Consider the following 19,073-nt stretch of genomic DNA (forward strand, 5'->3'; position numbering starts at 1 on the left):
TTTTGGTTATTTTTTTTTTATCAACATCAACAAATATACTGAGCCCAATGTATGCATAAATATAGCTCTGTATTCTTTATACTGAAAAATGTAACATTTGGTTCTGTGTTGCACTCTAGAGAAATGCAGACCAGCAGTTGAGAAGACAGTATATGAGAATTGATAAAAATTACTAATCTGAATGTATTTCTACTGTTTACCAAAGAGTCCTGTATTTTACAGCTCATATCTCTCTATTCCCACAACCTCTCAAACATATGAGAATAGTGTACCTCCACCAGGCTGGTTCGTTCATGTATCTTAACACTTTTGTTGTAAAATAAAATGAAAAAGAGAAAACTTACAGAAACCAAATGTGGAACTTCTTAATAATTATATAGAAACACTCAACTACTACTCAGATCAAAAATACAAACTTACCAGCCTCCCTAGACTTCCCATGTACTTTGTCCCAGTTATAATCTCTTCTGTCCCCTGTAACTAATCACCAAATTGATCTCTCTAGTAATCATTTTCTTGCATTTTATTATGGTTTCATCATATAAATGTTCACCCCTAAAAACTATAGTTTACTTGTGCCCATTTTTATGTCTGTTACATCTCTTTTAATTTGCAGATTGCCCTGAAATCCTTTAGAGAGATGTTCACCATCTAGACTGCTTTCTCATGGTACAACTCACCATGTTCTTCTCAACTCTATTTTTACTTCAAATTGTCAGCTGAATCAAAGTCTCATTTGGCAAGACTATACATGGTAGAGTGTTATCTCATCAGGAAACACATACTATCTGATTGTCTGTTTTGATGTTGGCAGCTTTTGATGGTCAATGCCTAAATTAGGGATCAAAAAACTTCAGTCATCTGCCAAAATCTGCCAAGCACATGTTTAATATGGTCTATGAACACAGCCAGACTCATTTATTTAATAATTATCTTTGGCTGATTTCATGCTATAGTGGCAGGATTTGTGGCCTGTTGGTTCACAAAGTCTAAAATATTTACTGTGTAGGCCTCTACAAAAAAAGTTTGCCAGTACCTGGCCTACATCATTGTTCTCTGTGTTGAACACTTTCTAGTAATTTTGGCTGTATGAAGCTCATTCTCTAGTTGATTTCTCTGGAAGAACTCATGGAAACCATTTAATCTAAGTTTTTACATATTGACAGTTTTTCTGTGCCCCTTACACTTAGAAGTCAATTTTTTCCTGTTATAAAATCCTTAGCTCCATTTTCTTATTTTTTTTATCTTAAATATGTTTCTGAACTTCTTTCTGGTAAAAAAAAAATTGTTGCTTTTGGAAAGTCTCAACATAATCTGGGTTTTTGGTTTTTTTTAACTCTGGGATTCATTTGCTTCTTATGTGTAAGTGCACAAAGACTTTTTGCTTTGCCTTTTTTAAATTTTTTTTTTTTATTTTTCATTTTGTTAAAATTTATTTATTTATTTTATTTATTGACTGCATTGGGTCTTCGTTGCTGCACATGGGCTTTCTCTAGTTGGGGCAAGTGGGGGCTACTCTTCATTGTGTTGCATGGGCTCCTCATTGGGATGGCTTTTCTTGTTGTGCAGCATGGGCTCTAGGTGCCTGGGCTTCAATAGTTGCAGCACATGGGCTCAATAGTTGTGGCTCATGAGCTCTAGAGCACAGGCTCAATAGTTGTGGCACACAGGCTTAATTGCTCTGTGGCATGTGGGATCTTACCAGAGCAGGGCTTGAACCTGCCTAGGAAGTCCTGCTTTGCCTTTTAAATTACAGTAATTTTACTAAAATATGTCTTGATATGTTTGTTCTGAGTTGATATTCTTACACATGGAGTATGCTTTTTTTTAAATAAATTTATTTATTTATTTTGTTGGCTGTGTTGGGTCTTTTTTTTTTTTTTTTTTTTTTTTTTTTGCTGTACACAGGCTTTCTTTTTAGTTGCGGGGAGTGGGGGCTACTCTTCATTGTGGTGCTCAGGCTCCTTATTGCCGTGGCTTCTCTTGTTTCAGAGCACAGGCTCTAGGCACGTGGGCTTCAGTAGTTGCAGCACATGGGCTCAATAGTTGTGGCTCATGGGCTCTAAAGCACAGGCTCAATTGTTGTGGTACACGGGCTTAGTTGCTCAGCGGCATGTGGGATATTCCTGGAGCAGGGATCAAACCCGTGTCCCCTGCATTGGCAGGCAGATTTTCAACCACTGTGCCACCTAGGAAGCCCTGCAATATGCTTTTATACCTAATTTCAAATCTTTTTATTTCAGAAAAGCATTCTTGAATGTTAGATTTTAGTATTCGTTCTGTTCCTTGGTTGATTTCTTACACTTGTTCTTTAGGAACTCTATATAAGTATGTTGGATCTTCTTTGCCTATCTACAATATTTGTTACTTCTTTCAAATCATTTTTGTTTCTTTTCCTTATTTTCTTTTTTCTCCAATTTTTTATTAATGTCTTTTGTCTTGTTTTAAAATACTTGATTATACTTTTTATCTGTTTTGTGGGCTTGTCTTTCTGGTGTGCATTCATTGTCTGCAGGAATGTTATTTTGCTCCTTTTCCTTTTTTTATAATAACATTATATAGCATTTGATTTTAATAATTTTCTATTGCCTATTTTTAAAAAATACTAATTTTCCTGAATTTTTCAAAGAAGGTTGTATTCAGAAAATACTTTTTCTGACCATAGACCTCCCTCTTGGTTATCTTATAGTAGTGAAAAATATAGTGGCTTTCCTTCTGAGATTTCTGGCTCCCTTTTATCTGAATCTTCTTTTCTTGATCTCTGAGACCCTGTTCTGCTCATTTTTGATTTGACTCCCTGCAATTTCTCTTCAGTGTAAGACCCTCCTAGTGTACCATCATGGCTAATTGATTCCAGGAGTTTACAGGGGCTCATGGTTTCAACTTCTTTAGACTTTACTATATTTTTATGTGCACCTACTTTGGGATAAAATCCCTCCCAGGTTTGGCTATTCTCAAGCTAACCAATTTTGCTTTCTTATGGACATTTGTTGGCTACTTTAGAGTTCTTTTGTCTTCAGGTCTGTCACATATCCCATTGCTTCCCTTTGTTCCTATACATCCAGTGATACCATGCAATGCAGATCTTTTGGCTATCAATGATTTTGTCCTTAACCACTTGTAACCTGTGGTTCATGATGATACCTTAAAGTCGAGCTTTGTTGTATTTGTTGCCTATGGGGTTTTGTTGTTGTTGTTATCTATTTGCACTCTCTGTTTTTATCTGAGAATTTCTGTAGTTTCAAAAAGCAATGCCACCAATATGGACATCTTCCCCAAATCCTCCTGTTATTATTTTTCTGGTTTCTATGTTCCTGTGAAGAAGAATAAAAAAAATGAGCCTAGATGAACAGAATCACACTCACAGTGACTTGAGGAAAAGGGAGGAAACCTTAGCCAACATACATAAAAAGATCTGGGAGAGAAAAGGAAAAGGGGGAGTAAAATCACAATAGAGACTGAGAAAGAATTTTGAACAGTTTCTGGGAAATGAAATGATCTGGAAAAGCATATGGTTGATAGAATTCAGAGTAAATAAAAGAGATAATGCAAGAAGTGTTGTTTATACCTATAAATTGGATCTCATGTACTATCCTTGATGAGAAACAAGTCAAGGATAGAAACATTTTTAAATTAATTTTGCAGTTGAACTCTACATTTGTAACTCTACATTGTAACTGCTCAAAGACCAAATTTAATGGGTCACAGCTTCAATGTAGTAATAAATATGCATCTAAAAATTATACATTTCCAAACAAGGTAGCAGATATGCAGTAGTAAATATTGAAGATGGAAGAAAAAAAGTAACATTTTTGGCATATTATGCTTTATTTCAAGAACAGTAAAAACACAGCTGAAACACACAAAAAAAGGTCTGTGCAGAGTATGGAGAAGGTGCTGTGATTGATCGAATGTGTCAAAAGTGGTTTGCAAAGTTTTGAGCTGGAAATTTCTAGCTGAATGATGCTCCACAGTCCGGTAGACTAGTTGAAGTTGATAGTGAACAAATCAAAACAATAACTGAGAACAATCAATGTTATACCATGCAGGAGATAGCCGACATACTCAAAATATCCAAATCAAGCTTTGAAAATCATTTGCACCAGCTTGGTTACATTAATCACTTTGATGTTTGGGTTCCACATAAGTTAGCTAAAAACAAACAAACAAACAAAAAAAACCAAACCTCTTGACCATATTTTCACATGCGATTCTCTATTGAAATGTAATGAAAACATTCCATTTTTAAAACAAATTGTGACAGGTGATGAAAAGTAGATACTGCATAACAATGTGGAATGAAAGAGATCATCGGTCAAGTGAAATGAACCACCACCAACTACACCAAAGGCCAGTCTTCATCCAAAGAAGATGATGTTGTGTATATAGTGGGATTGGAAGGGAGTCCTGTATTATCAGCTCCTTCCGGAAAACCAAACGATTAATTCCAGCAAGTACTGCTCCATATTAGACCAACTGAAAGCGGCACTTGACAAAAAGTGTCCAGAATTAGTCAATAGAAAACACATAGTCTTCCATCAGGATAACGCAGGACCACATGTTTCCTTGATGAGCAGGCAAAAACTGTTACAGCTTGACTGGGAAGTTCTGATTCATCCGCCATATTCAACCGACATTGCACCTAGGGATTTCCATTTATTTTGGTCTTTACAAAATTCTCTTAATGGAAAAAATTTCAATTCCCCGGAAGAATGTAAAAGGTACCTGAAACAGTGCTTTGCTCAAAAAGATAAAAAGTTTTGGGAAGATGGAATTTATGAAGTTGCCTGAAAAATGGCAGAAGGTAGTGGAACAAGAGGGTGAATATGTCATTCAATAAAGTTCTTGGTGAAAATGAAAAATGTGTCTTTTATTTATACTTAAAAAACTGAAGGCAGTTTTCGGCCCACCCAATATTTCTTTCATCAGTGTCTTATGGGTTTTTGAGTATGGATCTTTTGCCTCCTTAGGTAGGTTTATTCCTAGGTATTTTATTCTTTTTGATGGGATGTTAAATAAGATTTCTCTTTCTGACCTTTTGTTGTTAGCGTATAGGAATGCAAGAGATTTCTGTGTATTAATTTTGTATCCTGCAACTTTACTGAATTCATTGATGAACTCTAATAGTTTTCTGGTAGCATCATTAGGGTTTTCTATGTATAGTATCATGTCATCTGCAAACAGTGACAGTTAAACTTCTTTCCAATTTGGATTCCTTTTATTTCTTTTTCTTCTTGATTGCTATGGCTAGGACCTCCAAAACTATGCTGAATAATGGTGAGACTGGACATCCTTGTCTTGTTCTTGATCTTAGAGGGAATGGTTTCAGTTTTTCACCATTGAGAATGATGTTTCCTGTGGTGTTTTTTGTATATGGCCTTCATTATGTTGAGGTAGGGTCCCACCTCCTAGAGTAATGAAAATAAAAACAAAAATAAACAAATGGGACCTAATTAAACTTAAAAGATTTTGCATAGCAAAGGACACCAGAAACAAAACAAACAACCCTCAAAATGGGAGAGAATACTTGAAAACAAAGCAACTGATAAGGAATTAACCTCCAAAATATACAAACAGCTCATGCAGCTCAATATCAAAAAAACAAATAACCCAATTAAAAAATGGGTGGAAGATCTAAATAGACATTTCTCCAAAGAAGACATACAGATGGCTAAAAAGCACATGAAAAGATGCTCAACATAACTAATTATTAGAAAAATACAAATCAAAACTACAATGAGGTATCACCTTACACTAGTCAGAATGGCCATCATCAAAAAAATCTGTGAATAATAAATGCTGGAGCGGGTGTGGAGAAAAGGGAACTCTCCTACACTGTTGGTGGGAATGTAAACTGGTACAGCCACTATGGAGAACAGTATGGAGGTTCCTTAAAAAACTAAAAATATACCTACCACAAGATCCAGCAATCCCACTCCTGGGCATATATCTGGAGAAAAATGTAATTCAAACAGCTATATGCACCCAAATGTTCATTGCAGCACTGTTTACAGTAGCCAGGGCATGGAAGCAACCCAAATGCCCATCAGCAGATGAATGGGTAAAGAAGATGTGGTACATGTATGCAATGGAATATTACTCAGCCATAAAGAAGGAAATAATGCCATTTACAGCAACATGGATGGACATACAGCTTGTCATACTGAGTGAAGTAAGTCAGAAAGAAAAAGATATATATCATATGATATTGCTTATATGTGGAATCTAAAAAAAAAGGATACAAATGAACTTATCTACAAAACAGAAATATCGTTACAGATGTAGAAAACAAAGTTATGGTTACCAGGGGGTAACCATAAGTAGGGAGTAAGGGGTGGAGGGATAAATTGGAAGATTGGGGATGACATATGCACACAGCTATATATAAAATAGATAATTAATAAGGAAATACTGTATAGCACAGAGAACTCTACTCAATACTCTGTAATGGCCTATATGGGAAAAGAATCTAAAAAAGAGTAGATATATGTATATGTATAATTGATTCACTTTGCTGCACACCTGAAACTAACACAACATTGTAAATCAACTATACCCTAATAAAAATATAAAAAATAATAAAACGAAAGCCTAAGAATGTTTAAAGAAATAAGACATAGATAATAGTGTACGCTAGTTAGTATTTTAAAAGTAACAGTTTGGGGGAAAGTAGAAAAAGAGAATACAGCAATCTTATTTTTGTAAAAGTGAATTTTTTCCTGTTATAGAAGCTGGCACAGATATCTCATACAACAGGGAGAGCAGCAGCAGCTGAGATTAAAAGGCAGTCAGAAGCAGTACTCCCTGTTAAATGTGATTGTGTCTGATCTCATAAGCAAGAAGACACTGAGACTGGTTGTCACTGACTTGATTTTCAAGTAGGGCAAATACAAACAGGGAAGACTATGCTTTGATTTTCATAATTAACTGAGATGATTCTTAGTGGGTTAAGCTAAGATTTCCATTCTTCTATCACCCAGATGGGAAAGAGCTTGCTTTCTGACAATGACCTGACAGTTAAAATGCACAGGCAGTCCTCTAAGAAGACTGATTTTCAAAGTACCATGCCTCTAATGCTAAGGATTTTACTTGAATGACTCCTAGCCTTGTTCCAGCTCCACATAAAGAAAGTACGTGGATTGAAATATTTACATTCTGACTTTCCAAAGGCACAAATGAAAATTTTAATGCTACTTTATTAACAATTTCCACTTAATTATTACTTGAACAGTTATTAATGACTTCAGTGAACATTATTGGGATCTGAGAAACATACTCTAAGCCTTAATTTGCCCATATCCTTTTTAATAGACATGAAGGACTAGCTTCTGTTTGGAGAAAGGGGCAGAATCTGGATGTCAGGTACCATCTGTACATGTTTTACTGCTTTATTAGAGCAGTAGAAGTTCTTTCTACCAATCTCTCATATTCCGGGTTTTGCCCAAAGGAATTGTCCCTAAGCCAACATATCAATCTTCTGGGAGTTCAGCATGCAAAGATCCCTTTCTATACATTCTCAACCAACACATTTGTTGAGAATAAAAAGGGCCAGGCTTTGACATTTTCCAGCTTGTTATCTATTTAATTTTCCATCTGCTTCTTTTGCCGCCGCCTTCCAAAAGAACATCTGCTGCATATCTGAGAGGAGGAAAGGCATATTGGATCTACGCCACCTGGGTCTACAGTCCTAAACCTTGGGATCCAGAATAAGGGAAGGGAAGAAAATGAAAAATGGTCTAGAAAATGAAATGAGGACAATCTGTTAGAAATAAAGCTGTATTTCCCTTTATTGTAGAGCCTACATGACTGGACAAGCTGGACAGCAGCATCTACCATCAGCAAAAGGTCTAGATGTAGGAGAAGGCAGCTGGTAATTGGGAAGAGGCAAGAGCAGTTTCCAGAGTTCAGACACTACCTTGGTGCCTGAATCTCCAGGTGGTTCCCTGTTCCTCATGTAGTCTTTAAGCATTTAAGTATCACCTGCTGTGAACCAGGCTTTCTTCTGGACATTCTGGAGGCAGAGATTCTAGACATATTTCCTACTTTTAAAGAGCTCACCTAGGATGGGGGAGATAGACAAGTAAACAACATATTACAATATAAAATGATAAATTTATACCCTAGGTAGGGAAAAGTTTTTCCAGGAGCACACAGAAGGGAAGGGATGTGTGCCTAATCCTGTGAAGGAAAATAGTGGAAATGTAATATACAGATGATACCATGAACTGACTTTGGGAGGTAGCTCTTTTTTCTCCTTATCATCAAAGGCAGTACATAACAGCAAATCTTTATAATTGAATCAAAAAACTTAATCCCCCAAAGCCTTAAACCCATCCACCACTCCTCTCAATGTCAAGGCATCAACTTTTCTGTCAAATGTACCATTTGGGTTGTGCCATCTCTTAATGTTATCTGGAGAGTCACTAATGAGGATAGCAAATTCTCAAGATAAGCGGCAAGTCTCAGCATAACAACTTTTTAATTTGCTATGATAGAACAGTGATGGAGTAGCCAGTTGTCGGATTTTAACTGTCTTTGAATATCTAACTCTAACATCACCAAAGTTTTTATATTTAAGACAAAAATAGCAAACACAATCAATTCTCAGTTAGGAGTTTCTCTGCAAACATTCAAGTGTTGGATGAGTATTTGCTCTGGGCACCATGGGGCATACAGAAGCGTAAACCTTTGTGTCTCCAAAGCTAAAATCTAATCTCCATGAGCAGAGTATTTAAATTGGATAGCTCAAAAAACAAAATCTCCTTTCTATAGATACTTCTGACGTGACAAATATTTAACATTTAAATGAGAAAAGAATAAGGCCAGTGCAATACTGCATAGCTCAATAAATACATACTTCCTTCACTTTTACCTGCTGTCTACAAATAGGTATAAAACTTTTATCATTTGCTTTAGGTTAGTGCAGTGAATACTGAGGTGCAAATGCAATTGGCATGTTCTCTGACTACACGATTACATCTCATTTTAATGCATTTTATTTTGAAAATATGCTTTAGCAAAGTGGAATAACTGTGGGAATGGCTCAAACACATTTTTTTCTATCATCATGTTTTCTTTTCATCTCAAAGGAAAACTTTACTCAATTTTAAAAAAGACATTGAGAAATAATTTTTTGAAGCTTTTATATTTGCTGAGTGGCAAGCTATTTGATCAAATAAATATTTTGTATATTTTTAATCTTGAATTAACTTACCAAAATCCTAATGGTTATTATAATATGTAATGTTTTGTTTTATGGTTAGTTTGTTAGGTGGAGTTCAATGACATTAAAATTTTTAATTTTTAAATAAGATATGGTAATAAGAAAATTTCCTGTGTTGTTCAGCTGCAAAAACAAAAATGAACTTAAAAAGAGACTGATGATTGAAACCTTTTATGATTTCAACTTAGGAAAGAAATGAAGTTTTCTACAACATTAGGTTTTTCTGCTAACAGAAGAAAAATACCAAAGTAACTTGTATCAGGAGTCCAGAAGCTCAATATTTCCTAATTTAGAGTTGATAGAAGTACAGAATATTTTTGAGTTGGAATGTATGCCAGAGTGCTTAGTCTGATTTGTAAGTGAGAAAGCTGAGACCCAGAAAGATTAATTAACTAAATCTTGTTTGCTTGGGTTTACAATCATGCCCCAAGATTCACCAGCATGCTGTATTTCCTGACATTATCTTGTCACCATCTTGTCACGTTCAGTTTTGTGTTTTCAATCATGAAATAATCATTTTGTTTAGGAATGGAGCCAAATAAATCCTTTCCTTGGCTGAACTTGTGTATGTCATTCCCATCTGATACTCTGGAAAAGCAGGTTTAGCTGGCTGAAAAAGTGGTTCTGACACTGTTTCATTGCACACCAACCTGGTTTTTTTTTCTGCCTTGGGTCTCCCTGAGACTTTAGAAGACAAGAGCAGCAAGTAGCACCATCCACAACCCGCCTGTATTCCTAGACTAAGTTTGGCAAGTGTAGTGATTATGTTTCTGATGATCTCTGTGTAGACTTGGGGCTCTCTGAGTGAATGGTGCTTTTGTGGCTGAGGTGTTTTACTAGAAGTTAGATGCAGATGAGATTCAGGTAAAGTTCCTGAAGGAGGGACACAAGCAGAGTTAGTAAACTGTTTAAATATTCCAAGCCTAACATTTTCTGAATTTTCAGATAACATGTAAGTTCCTTCAGTGAAATACAGATCAAGCATAATAAATACATCAGGATGGAATTAAGCCAATTGCCAACATGTGAGTACACTTAGAAATAGAAAAAAAAAAATTCCAGAATCAGTCACATTTCAACCTTTTCTCCAGATAATTTTTTTCCTTTTCTACAGATGTCTATTCCATAATTTGACTGAGTTTTGTCCTTTTTTCTAATCTTGAAGCAGGTGAAGTCATTTCTGCAGCTCTCTTATTCAACTTCTGGTGGGTAGATAGATTTCTGCTCCAGCCTCCAGCAACCAGTATGTCTTCTCTCCTCTGTCTTTTTTTCTCAAAGTATAATCTGAGATTGATGGGTACATGGGAAAAAAACATTCCTGGTTAGTTTTTCCTACCATACTTCTAACTGCATTTATTTTATCATCCTTAGAACTACCAAGAGGCCTCCAATTTGGAACAATTTGTAACTCGGTTTTTGTTGAAAGAGACCTTGAATCAGCTGCAGTCTCTCCAGAACTCTCTGGAATGTGCCATGGAAATTACTGAAGAGCAAACTCGTCAAGAAAGGCAAGTTAAATGTTTTTGTATGATGTCTCCATGCTTATGAAAGATCAGTTGAAGGGCATCACACTTAAACTTGTGAAAACTAAAAATGGGAATGAATAGATTTAAATGGAATAGCAGGGACCTCTACTGGATGCTAGCCTTATATGTACCTCTAAAAAAGAGCATTCTCCTTTTTCTTTTACTATCTATCATTTATTCAACAAATTTTAATTGAGAATTTAGTAGATGGAGAAGACTTTACAAGCCACTGTGATAATGTAAAGATATATTTTACATACTTCCAATTCTTAAGGAGGCTAAAGTCTATTACATAAATAAAATATGAACACAAATTATAATGCAAAGTACAAAGTGATAAATACCACAGAGAAGGGGAAATATATTGCCAAAAGATTTCAGAAGGGTAAAAGATTTAATATAGATAGAGGGATGAAAGATAGTTTCATGGAGTTTCCTGATGACATTTGAGCTAATCTTGTTAAGGAGTATACTTGAAAATACGGAAATGATGGGGAAAAATCTTACAGGTTCAGTGAATCTAGATATAGCTGGAAACTTGAGAATTCAATAAGCCTAATTATGTAAGGAAATAAAGAAAAATGAATGATGGGAAAAGATTTCAAAATTCAATGCCACCAAATAATATAGTAGTTGTATAAATAATGGCACTAATGCTAAAGATAAACTTGAATTAGAAATGTGTAATGTAGACATCAAAATAATTCCAACCAACAGTTGGTAAGTTCTTGCGTTATCATTTTTACCTTGCAAGCTAGAGAAGAGTTTGGCAAAACTCTTGCTTATGCAACATATTTTTGCATGTGCTACTTTAAACCTATGGATATGCCTTATCTAACTTCTGCATTTTAAATTATGGAGAACCACACAGTAAGTTTTTTGAACAGGCTGATAATAGACTGACCTGTAGGGCCAATTCTTTGAAATAAATTAATGGATACATAATTATTAGGACATCACAGAAAAACAATGGAATTTTCAGTCTCTTGTTTACAATGTCAAAATGAGTGAGCACCACCAAATTCTAACAAAAAAAAAGCATGTAATCTCAGATTTAGTGAGCTTATGCAGCTGATGAATGTGGATCTGTATGGCATTTTCACTTATAAACTTAGCATTTTCACTGTATTGGGTGATTCCATATCAAATGGCAAAGTGTAACAATTAGCTTTAGAAAAGCAACAACCCATCTCCTCAGGTCTGAACAGAGGGTAACAGTGTGTTGAAGCATGAGGAAATTGATTTCATCTTCCTAGTTAGAAAATGAGGCCTGATTTGTTGTCTTTTGTTCAGACTTTCTTGACATAAAATGGATTCTCCCTTTTTAGAGTCAATCACTTGCCACTTGAGAAGAGGCTTGAAAAAGGGCTCTGTTCCCTTTCTTCACCTGCACTTTGTTTTTTTTCTATAATCACCTAGTACAAACTTGCATTCTACATTCACCACCATAGAGTGAATGCATAATGAACAACTATTCTTTGTGTTAGGCCACAGGCTAGCCTTGAACTCCTGTGACCGCTGCCAACAGCTGCACAGCAGCTGTGTTTAATGAGGAGGAGCATGAGAGTTTAAGGAAACTAGAAGACACTAGAGAATTAATGAATCCTTTATTTCTAGGTTTCTAGCTCAAAAACAGCTTGGAAGAATGGAAAATAATACAGGTTTGAAGTCAATTTGGGGGGAGTGCTATCGTATAGTATTTGGTTAAGGCACCCAGAGATGCCCAAATCCCACCCTAAATTCATGATACTCTTCCCAGGGAGGTTTCTGGGAAAACATACACAAACAAGCAAATAGAAAAGAACATTCCACTATGGGTTTGTGTCCATAATATCCAATGTAGAGTCTCTGGTTACTCTGACTGAAGCATGTGAATTTGGCCCAAGCCAATAGGGACTTTATCTCTGCTTCCAAGGCTCCATCTTCCTATCAGCTAGCTACCAGAAACCAAAGTGAAGAGAGCCCCAGGGGCCTCACCATTGGAGAAAAGACAGAGAGAAGAAAGATGGGTGCCCTTTTTCTTACGACATCAAATAACAGGCCAGTCAAGAAGCCTCACAGGGAGACAAGACTTGAATTGGATATTTTGGGTAGATTTAATAGCAGAATGATATCTCCCTGAATGGAAGGGTGTCCTCATCTACCCCATATTACCCATCGTCTCTCATCTGCTTAACTCCTCCTCCTATGTTTGGTCACTGTTTGGACAAAACTTTCTCTAGGAAGCTTTCACTGCTCTCAAAACAGAATTTTATACCCACCTCCCACTCTACCACTATGTACTTGCTTTAGTACCCTCTACTTATATCTACTTACAATCTCAGTCCCTTACTTATCTCCCCCATTAGACTTTAAGTTTCTAGATGGGGCTTTGCCTTGTTTCCCTATACCTGGCACAACTACATGTTAAATATATAAAACTGAATAAATGAAAGGGGATTCCAGGTAAAGGGAGCCACATAGAGGAGCAGTGGTATATGGACCTGGGACAGTGGAGAGACCAACTTACCTGGAATCTAGGTTTTAAAAACTAGACAGATGCATTTAGACTTTATGTGATCAGAGATTGTCATTGGTGGTTGTAAATAAAGGAAAAATATAATAAAAATGAGGTTTAAGGGAAAGAGTTGCACAGTAGTATGTAGTAAAGATTTGGGGGAAAGTAGAAGAAGCTCAGAGAGGAGAGGTCAAATAAGTATATCCAAAAATTCATTTGTTTTTTTATACCATAAAGGAAGATTCTATGATGACCTATGCAATCAAAAGTTGCAACCCACAGATATCTTTAAAAATTACAGGGTTGTAATAATTTGCTTCCCCTTAGCATCATATTACTTTGTGGCTTAATATTTGTGAAATCTATGGATACAATGACTTGTAGGAATATAGAAAAAATTGAGAAGTCATGTATTCTAGCTATCAACCCCAGGGAGGAATCACAGTATCATTCATCCTGCAGTAATGAGTTAGACATGCTGTGTTGAGCAAAATGTCTGTGTGTATCCATGTGAAAATGGCAATTTAGAAAGAAGAGGTGCATACAGCTGGAATGCCACAGAGGTGAAATTTTTGCGATGGCATTCTACAGCACTCTTTGTATCTGCCTTGGCAAACTGGCTAAATGGGAGCCACTTTAATTCCATGTCTTTTGAAAAGTAACTAATAGTCAATGACATGAATAATCATTACTTTACACTAAAGTTTCCCTCTAGAGGACCCCTGTCTTCTTACATAAACGTTTCTTCCTCACAAACTAGATTTCTGGGAACACAGTTTAATTATATGTGAATTTCTTTTTTATAACCAAATCTTCAAGTTTGTTCTATTTTCCAAAGTTCCTCTTTATTCAGAAAGACAACTAATTCCTTCTGGGCTTGGAAGTTATTTTTCTCCTTTTGATGGTTGTTTATTACAGAAGTAAGGAAAGGCTTTAATTTCACATACAGGTGATTATAAAAGTTTAGACAGCTTAAATTCCCTTAGCGTGAACATAAAGAAGGAATGCTCTAATCACTTCCTCCTATGACCACCAAAGTCATTAGAAAGTTTATTTTTTTTTAATATGTCGTAGGAAAATCTAGAAGGAGGTCTAGTTAAAGATTGGAGAGTAAAAATAGAATATTAATTTTGCTCCCTCCCAAAGCCTTCAAAAATGGAATTAAAAGTGTCTGGATAAAAAGGAGTCATAAACCCACAAAGATAAGAAGGATAGAAGAAGAATGGTATAGAAGCTTGGAACATGAAAAGAAGGTGAATCTAGTGGTAACTGATTTAGAAGGTCTGAGAAAGCTGAAACATAAGCAGGTAGTGTAAGAAGCCAAAATGCAATCCAACTGGTATCACGAAACCTCAGAAAGCCTGCTTTATAGTGACTGCCTCTCCCCTAGCCTTGAGGAAGCCTAGAGATATACTCTCTGGAGTAGGTGAACAGATATACATTGGCACAACTGGGAGTCAGAGCACAATACTAAAAAATGAGGCATTAAGTGAAAGTCTCAATAGTACACAGTGAGATTTGAAATCCGCTTAGAATCCTATGTTCCCAGAGCACTGACAGTTGGACTTATTCCCTGTAATTGGGCCCTCCTTCTCTGAGGGATCTTATCAGTCTTAGAGAAAAGATTTAAAAGTACTGAGGTTCGGTGTCCTCCAATGAACAGGCCACCCCACAATGAAGGCTGCAAGTTTGCAGTCCCCACCATACACATACAGATTCCAGTTATCCCTCTAGTTCCTTCTTCTGAAATAGGCAGGGACAACCAAGAGAACAAATCAAACACAAGAAGCGAAACTTAAAAGAAACAGAAATATCTGGAGAGCAGAAAATTTCCAAAAGAAAATCATCAACACACTCAAAAATCAAAGAGAAGATATTGCATTTATAAATTAAGGACAGGATGTTATTTTTGAAAAAGAATATCAAAAGCACAGAAAACAGTGCTTGGAAGTTATGACTGTAGAAATGAAAACCTATGAGGAAGATATGGAGATAAAACTGTGATGACATTTCCAGAAAGAGATGAAAAATAGAAAGAAAAAATAAGAAATAAGAAAAAGTAAGTCCAAGAGGTCCAACATTTGAAGGGTAGTAATTGTAGAAATAGAACAAAGGAGACTTTATCAAAGAAGTAGTTTTCAGAACAAGGACATGAGTTTCCAGGTTGATATAACAGACTAAGAGCCACTTTAATGAATAATAAAAGTCACATGCCAAGGCATGCCATTATGAAATTTTAGAATAATGGAGACAAAGCAAAATCTCTAAAAACTCCCAGAAAGAAAAACCCAAATGATAAAGAAAACACTATAGTTTTCAATAATGAGACTGGAAGCTAAAATTCAATCAAGCAACTTCAAAATTTGAAGGGAAATGATTTGCAACCTAAAATTCTCTACTCCATAAAACCACTAATAAAGTTGGAGGATAAAATAAAAATATTTTTATGCATGCAATGTCTTAAGAATTTTGCTATTTCTTATGAAGCAATTAGAGGCATTTCTCCACCAAAACAAAGGAATAAGCTAAGACAAAAATGAAATCCAGTTTAAAAAAAAAGAAAAGGTAAAGGTCGGCAGGGGTGGGGAGGAGGAATCCAAAATAGGAGAGAGGCTATAGGAATCTTCCTTCGCTGATAATGAAGGAAGATTTGGGGACAATTAAATAGTTATAGATTTGGGGGGGGGGCTGCATATAACAGGGGGAAAAGTGGCTTAATCACATAAGAGTTTATTTTCTCCTGTTAAAGAGCCTGGTGGTGGGCAATCTAAGGCAAGTATGGCAGCTCTACAAATTTATCATAGATTTCCTGTCTTTTTCACATCTTAAGTATATGACTCTCATTTTCAAGTCTGCCTCATGCCAGAGCTGGTTGTTGGAATTCCAGATACCCTGTTCATAGTCCAACTTGGAAAGAAGTATAGGGAAAGAATAGGCAGCCTCTCAGCTCAATTCTTCCTTTTAAACAGCCTTCCTGGAAGTTCCTTACATTTCCATGTATATATATTTGGCTAAATTTGATGACTAAAACCTACCATTGAAAAAGAAAGAGATAGCATTCATTCATTCATTCACTTATTAAGGTATAACTGACCTACAACACTATGTTAGTTCCAGGTATATAACATAGTGAGTCAATATTGCTTTTTTAATTTATTATTTTTATAATATTTCTATACATTGCAAAATGATCACCACAATAAGTCTAGTTACCATCTGTCACCATACTAAGTTGTCATGTTACAATATTATTGACTATATTACCCATGCTGTACATTTCATCCCTGTGACTCATTTATTTTGTAACTGGAAATTAGTAATTCTTAATCTCCCTCACCTACTTCACTCCTCCCACCCTCCTTCCCCTCTGGTAACCACTAGTAACTATGTTACCAGTTCTCAGTAACTGTCAGATTCTGTTTTGTTATGAGTGTTCATTTTGTTTTTGAGATTGCATATATAAGTGAAATCATATGGTCTGTCTTGGTCTGCCATATTTCACTTAGCATAATTCTTTTTTGATGGCTGAGGAATATTCCATTGTGTGTGTGTAAATACATATATATACACACAAATATATATACATATATGTACGTATATACACATATATCATATATGTAAACAGACATACACAGGCACAGACAGACACACACACAAACACACATGCGCATGCACACACACACACACACACACACACATATATATATCCATTCATCTATTGATGGACATTTAGGTTTCTTCCACATCATGGCTATTATAAACAATACTGTAATGAACACAGGGGTGCATATATCTTTTCAACTTTTCAAATTATTGTTTTTTTCTTTGGAAAAACATTCAGATGTGGAATTGATAGATCATATGGTAGTTCTATTTTTAATTTTTTGAAGAATACCTATAATGTGTTCCATAGTGGCTGTACCAATTTGCATTCCCACTAGCAGTGCATGAGGGTTCCCTTTTCTCCACAACATTAGTAACAATTGCTATTTGTTGCCCTTTTGACAATAGCCATTCTAAAGGGTGGGAGGTGATATTTCATTGTAATTTTAATTTGCATTTCACTTATGATTAGTGATGCTGAGCATCTTTTCATATGCCTGCTGGCCATTGATATGTCTCCTTTCAAAAAATGTCTGTTCAGGTCCTCCACCCATTTGTAATTGACTTGTTTGTTTTTCTGATGTTGTATGAGTTCTTTGTGTATTTTGGATATTAACCCCTTATCAGTTATACCATTTTCAAATATTTTCTCCCATTCAGTAGTCTGCATTTTCATTTTGTTGATAGTTTCCTTCGCTGCAAAAGTTATTTAGTTTGATGCAATCCCATTTGTTTATTTTTGGTTTTGTTTCCCTTGCTGAGGATACAGGTATGAAAAATATTGCTAAGACTGATGTCAAAGAATGTACTGCCTATGTTTTCTTCTAGTTTTATGGTTTCACCTCTTGCATTTAAGTCTTTAATCCATTTTGATTTTATTTTTGTATATGGTGATATAAACTAGTCCAGTTCAGTTCTTGCATGTAGCTGTTCAGTTTTCTCAATATTTATTGAAGAAGCTGTCCTTTCCCCATTGTATATTCTAGCTTCCTTTGTCCTAGATTAGTTAATCATGTAAGAGTGACTTTATTTCTACCTCTCTATTCTGCTCCATTGATCTAGCTGTCTGTTTTTGTACCAGTACAATATTGTTTTGATTACCATAGCTTTGTAATACTTTTTGAAATCAGAGAGCATGATACATCCAACTTTGTTCTTCTTTCTCAGGATCATTTAAGTTATTCAGGGTCTTTTGTTTTCCCTACAAATTTTAGAATTATGTGTTCTATCTCTGTGAAAAATACCATTTTTATTTTGACATAGACTGCATTTAGTCTTTAGATTTCCTTGGGTAGTATGGTCATTGTAACAATATTAATTTTTCCAATAATTGAGCATGGTATATCTTTTCATTTGTGTTTTCTTCAGTTCATAAATATCTTATAGTTTTCTGGCTGCAGGAATTTTACCTCTTTGGTTAGATTTATTCCTAGATAGTTTAATCTTTTTGATACAATTGTAATTGATGGGCTTGTTTTCTTAATTTCACTCTCAGATAGTTTGTTGTTAGTGTATAGAAAAATTGGTAGTGTATAGATTTCTGTATATTAATTTTTTCACCCTGCAAATTTACTAAATTCATTTATTCTAGAAGGTTTTCTAGAGGCATCTTTAGGGTTTTCTATATATAGTATCATGTCATCTGCAGTGAAAATTTTCCTTTTCCCTTTACAATTCAGAATTTCTTTTGTTGTCTGAATTGCGTGGCTAAGACTTCCAATACTATGTTGAATAGAAGTCATGATAGTGGGCTTCCTTGTCTTGCTGCTGATCTTAGAAGAAATGCTTTCAGCTTTTCACCATTGAGTATGATGTTAGCTGTGGGTTGTCATATATGGCCTTTATTTTGTTGAGGAATGTTCCCTTTAAACCCACTTTCTGGAGTGTTTTTATCATAAATGGGTGTTGAATTTTGTTAAAAGGCTTTTCTGTGTCTATTGGATGATTATACAAATTTTATTCTTCAATTTCTTTTTTTTTTCGAGATCTTTATTGGAGTATAATTGTTTTACACTGTTGTGCCGGTTTCCACTGTAAAACAAAGTGAATCAGCTGTATTTATACATATATCTCCATATCCCCTCCCCTCCATATCCTCTCTCCCACCCTCCCTATCCCACCACTCTAGGTCATCACTAATCATCTAGTTGATCTCCCTATGTTATGCAGCAGCTTCCCACTAGCCATCTGTTTTACATTTGATAGTGTATATATGTCAATGCTA

At 35.5% G+C, this 19,073-nt stretch overlaps 1 protein-coding gene across 1 annotated transcript in view; it reads left to right on the forward strand.

Annotated features, from left to right (window-relative positions):
• NECAB1 (N-terminal EF-hand calcium binding protein 1) overlaps nucleotides 1-19,073 on the forward strand; it is a 260,566-nt gene that overhangs the window by 158,988 nt on the left and 82,505 nt on the right. The window contains exon 6 of the mRNA XM_057736117.1: nucleotides 10,595-10,731. Coding sequence (XP_057592100.1) covers nucleotides 10,595-10,731 — 137 coding nt within the window. The remainder of the gene's footprint in view (nucleotides 1-10,594; nucleotides 10,732-19,073) is intronic.

This window comes from Hippopotamus amphibius, chromosome 5 (genome assembly GCF_030028045.1).
Source record: "Hippopotamus amphibius kiboko isolate mHipAmp2 chromosome 5, mHipAmp2.hap2, whole genome shotgun sequence".
In the NCBI taxonomy this organism is placed as follows: domain Eukaryota; kingdom Metazoa; phylum Chordata; class Mammalia; order Artiodactyla; family Hippopotamidae; genus Hippopotamus; species Hippopotamus amphibius.